The sequence below is a fragment of the Girardinichthys multiradiatus genome, chromosome 10, assembly GCF_021462225.1.
Source record: "Girardinichthys multiradiatus isolate DD_20200921_A chromosome 10, DD_fGirMul_XY1, whole genome shotgun sequence".
Classification (NCBI taxonomy): domain Eukaryota; kingdom Metazoa; phylum Chordata; class Actinopteri; order Cyprinodontiformes; family Goodeidae; genus Girardinichthys; species Girardinichthys multiradiatus.
Window position 1 is genome coordinate 24,346,506 of NC_061803.1, and position 6,024 is coordinate 24,352,529.

General features: G+C 41.4%; 1 protein-coding gene across 2 annotated transcripts in view; it reads right to left on the reverse strand.

The window, feature by feature from the left end:
* The window catches only part of vstm4b (V-set and transmembrane domain containing 4b), a 34,715-nt gene extending 31,345 nt beyond the window's left edge, over positions 1-3,370 (reverse strand). Inside the window, exon 1 of one of the 2 annotated variants that reach the window (XM_047378086.1) lies at positions 3,251-3,370. In XM_047378086.1, the coding sequence (XP_047234042.1) occupies positions 3,251-3,326 (76 nt within the window). In that variant the 5' untranslated portion in view covers positions 3,327-3,370. The remainder of the gene's footprint in view (positions 1-3,250) is intronic. The other variant, XM_047378087.1, reaches the window with a different exon arrangement.
* Positions 3,371-6,024: the final 2,654 nt, after the last annotated feature.

Sequence of the window (6,024 nt, forward strand, 5' to 3'; positions counted from 1 at the left end):
CATATGCTGGTGCGGTTGGGTATGGGTTCCTCCTAATGCCTCCATTGGTTAATACATTTGATTTCCATTGATGATTTTTGTATTCAATGAGAATATTTCATTCATTCAGATCTAGGATGTGTTATTTGAGTGTTCTTTTTATTTTTATGAGCAGTGTACAGTACAGACCAAAGGTTTGGACACACCTTCTCATTCAAAGAGTTGTCCTTATTTTCATGACTATGAATATTGTAACTTCACACTGAAGGCATCAAAACTATGAATTAACACATGTGGAATTATATACTGAACAAAAAAGTGTGAAACAACTGAAAATATGTCTTATATTCTAGGTTCTTCAAAGTCGTCACCTTTTGCTTTGATTACTGCTACGCACACTCTTGGCATTCTGTTGATGAGCTTCAAGAGGTAGTCACCTGAAATGGTTTTCCAACAGTCTTGAAGGAGTTCCCAGAGATGCTTAGCACTTGTTGGCCCTTTTGCCTTCACTCTGCGGTCCAGCTCACCCCAAACCATCTCGATTGGTTTCAGGTCCGGTGACTGTGGAGGCCAGGTCATCTGGCGCAGCACCCCATCACTCTCCTTCTTGGTCAAATAGTCCTTACATAGCCTGGAGGTGTGTTTGGGGTCATTGTCCTGTTGAAAAATAAATGATGGAATAGCATGCCACTGCAAGATGCTGTGGTAGCCATGCTGATTCAGTATGCCTTCAATTTTGAGTAAATTCCCAACAGTGTCACCAGCAAAACACCCCCACACCATCACACCTCCTCCTCCATGCTTCATGGTGGGAACCAGGCATGTAGAGTCCATCTGTTCACCTCTTCTGCGCTGCACAAAGACACGGTGGTTGGAACCAAAGATCTCAAACTTGGACTCATCAGACCAAAGCACAGATTTCCACTGGTCTAATATCCATTCCTTGTGTTCTTTAGCCCAAACAAGTCTCTTCTGCTTGTTGCCTGTCCTCAGCAGTGGTTTCCTAGCAGCTATTTTACCATGAAGGCCTGATTCACACAGTCTCCTCTTAACAGTTGTTCTAGAGCTGTGTCTGCTGCTAGAACTCTGTGTGACATTGACCCGTTCTCTAATCTGAAATGCTGTTAACCTGCGAGTTCTGAGGCTGGTGACTAGGATTAACTTATCGTCCGCAGCAGAGGTGACTCTTGGTCTTCCTTTCCTGGGGCGGTCCTTGTGTGAGCCAGTATCTTTGTAGCCCTTGATGGTTTTTGCGACTGCACTTGGGGACACATTCAAAGTTTTCCCAATTGTTCGGACTGACTGACCTTCATTTCTTAAAGTAATGATGGCCACTGGTTTTTCTTTACTTAGCTGCTTTTTTCTTGCCATAATACAACTTCTAACAGTCTATTCAGTAGGACTATCAGCTGTGTACTGTATCCACCTCCTGCACAACACAACTGATGGTCGCAACCCCATTTAAAAGGCTTGAAATCCCACTTATTAAACTTGACAAGGCACACCTGTGAAGTGAAAACCATTTCAGGTGACTACCTCTTGAGGCTCATCAACAGAATGGCAAGAGTGTGCGTAGCAGTAATCAAAGCAAAAGGTGGTGTATATATAGATATATCTATATAGAGGGGTTGGACAATGAAACTGAAACACCTGTCATTTTAGTGTGGAGGTTTTGTGGCTAAATTGGACCAGCCTGGTAGCCAGTCTTCATTAATTGCACATTGCACCAGTAAGAGCAGAGTGTGAAGGCTCAATTATCAGGGTAAGGGCACAGTTTTTCTCAAAATATTGAAATGCACACAACATTATGGGTGACATACCAGAGTTCAAAAGAGGACAAATTGTTGGTGCACGTCTCGCTGGCGCATCTGTGACCAAGACAGCAAGTCTTTGTGATGTATCAAGAGCCACAGTATCCAGGGTAATGTCAGCATACCACCAAGAAGGACGAACCACATCCAACAGGATTAACTGTGGACGCAAGAGGAAGCTGTCTGAAAGGGATGTTCGGGTGCTAACCCGGATTGTATCCAAAAAACATAAAACCACGGCTGCCCAAATCACGGCAGAATTAAATGTGCACCTCAACTCTCCTGTTTCCACCAGAACTGTCCATCGGGAACTCCACAGGGTCAATATACACGGCCGGACTGCTATAGCCAATCCTTTGATCACTCATGCCAATGCCAAACGTCGGTTTCAATGGTGCAAGGAGCACAAATCTTGGGCTGTGGACAATGTGAAACATGTATTGTTCTCTGATGAGTCCACCTTTACTGTTTTCCCCACATCCGGGAGAAGCCCCAAAGAAGCGTACCACCCAGACTGTTGCATGCCCAGAGCGAAGCATGGGGGTGGATCAGTGATGGTTTGAGCTGCCATATCATGGCATTTCCTTGGCCCAATACTTGTGCTAGATGGGCGCGTCACTGCCAAGGACTACCAAGCCATTCTTGAGGACCATGTGCATCCAATGGTTCAAACATTGTATCCTGAAGGTGGTGCCGTGTATCAGGATGACAATGCACCAATACACACAGCAAGACTGGTGAAAGATTGGTTTGATGAACATGAAAGTGAAGTTGAACATCTCCCATGGCCTGCACAGTCACCAGATCTAAATATTATTGAGCCACTTTGGGGTGTTTTGGAGGAGCGAGTCAGGAAATGTTTTCCTCCACCAGTATCACATAGTGACCTGGCCACTATCCTGCAAGAAGAATGGCTTAAAATCCTTCTGACCACTGTGCAGGACTTGTATATGTCATTCCCAAGACGAATTTCATTGTCCAACACCTGTATGTTATGTGTGTGTGTGTGTGTGTGTGTGTGTGTGTGTGTGTGTAAAAAGAAGGAAGGGATGTTGTGATAGTACAATATGCTCATTTGTTTCCGATAGAGTAGCTCACGACCCTGGCTGTGAGGTGTTCAGTGTATTCATCAGGGAACAGTTTTTCATTGATAATTCTTTAATGCGTATTTTTATTCATAGTTTTTAATAGATTAATGTTTTTCCATATTGGTCTACATAGTTTGTCATGGATTACTTTTTTCAGTAAAATTCCTCCAGTTGGAGACCAAAGGATACAATTTAGTTTGATTTCTTTTCATTACGTTAATTTTATGTTGTGCACCATGGCACATTTTGATTATACACAGGGTAAATGTCATGACCAAAGGCTATATCTGTCATAAAGTGTGTTGAGGTACGACCCAAATGTAGAGTGTAATGGAATATATGAAAAAAAGGTTTAATAATAAAAAGACTTACAAGATGACCAGGAACAGGAACACAGGCAGGTGAGAAATGGGCAGGGAGATAACAGTAGCATGGAATCAATGGACATGGAGCCAGGCAGCAAACAGGGTAGTTACCAGGAGGAATCAGTGGGGACAATGATAACTAAAGAAAATAAATGCTGAGGAAGAGTGGATAATGAACCACTCTACAGAGCTAATCGGAAGGGAATGAGAAGCAGCTGGTAGAAGAAGGACTGAAGGGAACTGAGGGAGAGTGACTAATTAACACAGATGAGCAGTGCGTGCAGAGGGGTAACAGAAAACATCTAAGTGAACAAAAATTAGTGAACATTGAGACTACCAAAAGAACATAAACAGAGATGTAACAGGAAAATACAAACTAAAACATCTAACCTAGGAAACCAGGAGAGCAACAAACACCTAAACATAATCTAATAAACATGAATGAATTGAAATAATGCAAGCGAAGAATCATTTGGTGAAGTACCTATGGATTTAATTTCAGCACTTAGTCCTCTTTGGTTAGATCCTGTCAGCATGCTGGATAGTTACTCTTTTTGTGAAAGCTCCCAAAATATGTCAGGTTGTAAAGGTGAACTCTTATCAATAGCCCTCTTCAGGTGACTCCAAAGATTTTCTCTCAGATTTTAAAGTCTGGACTCCAGCGAGCCCTTTCTAACACCTAACTTTTCTTCTGGTGAACTTGGTCTTTTGTTTGAAGAATGAGTGCCCGGAGTTTCTGTAATCCTCAAAAATGAAATCCCCAAATGTCTAAAGGTTTAGGGTCAAAACTGACTGGTATTAGGGAGTGCTTATAATTAAACACATAACAGCATGATCATGCCACCACCGTGTTTTATTGTGTCTGAATTGTGGGCCAAAAGTTAAATTTTGGTTTTATCAGACCATGACATTTTCTCCCACAAGGTTCTAGGAGACATTGCCCTAGGCGTGCTATTTTCTTTAGAATAAAGTCCTCTATCTTGTCACCCTCCTTTGTGGTCCAGACATATTGAGAACACAGGAGATTGTTGTCACGAGCAGAACATTACCAGTACTTTCTTCCCTTCATTCCTATGTCTCAATTAGTGTTGCTGCTGAGTTTTTGCCAGCCTCCTTCACCAGTTTCCATCTTGTCCTTTCATCAGTTTTGGGGAACTTCAGTGTTGTCCCATATTTTTTTCAATTATTCATGACCATTTTCCATGTGTCATGGCATACATTTAATGCTGTGGATTTTTATGTACCATTTTTCTAACTGATACCTGCAAACAAAAGGTTGTTTTGATGCTATGTGATTTATCCATATGGCATCAGCTAAAATATCCAAATGGTCAATGTCAACAAACTTTTTGAAGGGCAGCTGAAATTTGTTTCAGATTCATTAGATTTATTCTGGGCTGCATGGTGGCACAGTTGGACTGTTACCTTGCAGCAAGAAGGTGCCATGGGTTTGAATCCCACCCTGGTGTCTTTCTACATGGAGTTTTCATGTTCTCCCTGTGAATGTATCGGTTCTCACTGGGTACTCCGGCTTCCTCCCACAGTCCAAAAACATGTCTGTTAAGTTAACTGCTCTTTCTAAACTGCCTTTAGGAATGAGTGTGTCTGTGCATGGTTATTTGCCCTGTGTGTCTTTGTGTTGCCCCTTTGATAAACTGACAGTCCATCCAGGGTGTACCCACCTCTTGCCCAATGGCAGCTGGAGATAGTCACAAGCTCTCAACCCCGGAAGGACAAGTGGGTGTAGACTACGGATGGATGGATAGTTTCATTATTGTTGATATTAAATTTAAGCTTAGCAAGACTGAATGCTGAACTTAAATCAAAAGCAGAATTCACAAGATATTAGTTTAAGGGTGTGCACAGTGGGACTGGTAGATTATAGCACTTTTTAATTGTTTGTCTTTTTCCCTTTGACAGCTTTCTCACAGACTCATTTTTCGTGTTACAAAAATCACGCATTTTAATTTTTCATCCTTCAGAAATCATTCAATCTGCTACTTATTATTCTCTGTTTACAAATACACTCTCTGGGCTGTTAGAGATAATTTTCACTGATTTCCCTGGATGTTATTCCATGGTGGAAGAGACACTGTGAGAAACTTGGCAAAGGTCTCAAATGTTGATATGTATCAAATGCTGTGAAGGTAAAACACCACCAAACCTCTGCAGGTCCAATCTGAGCAGTATGACACACAGGTCTGAGTGAATACAAGCTTTAAAGATTCAAAATTAACAAAGAATATCTGGTCAGAAAAAAATCCATCCATCCATCTATCCATACATCCATCCACTTGGTATACCCACTTATCCTTGCTGGGGTTATAATAAGTAAATGTTTGAAATTGTGTACGCAGTATGTTAACAAATAAAATGTTTAAGAAAAGCATTATATTTCAGTATAGCTATGTTTTGTTGTCTAGAGTTCTCTGGTGGTTTGAATACAAGGGGATTTCAAAGGTGCATGCTGCCCTCTTGTGGAATTGTTAAAAACTGCTGCTCGGGCAATGTGTTCTAGTTAAAAAACAAATACAAACACATGTTCTGGTACATGCATAATATATTTTATTTACAAACCTTGTTAGACAGTAAGGACTAAACAGGCAATTAGATATGTATTACCAGCTCCATAGTGATACATGCCATGAAGGAGGTAGAAAAGGAGGAACTGTTCAATGTTGATATTCTTGCTGAAATACAAGTAACATGTCTGACTTCTCACACAGACACCAATCTGGACTCTGTCTGACCTTGAGCACCACTTGTCATTGGACATCGCTG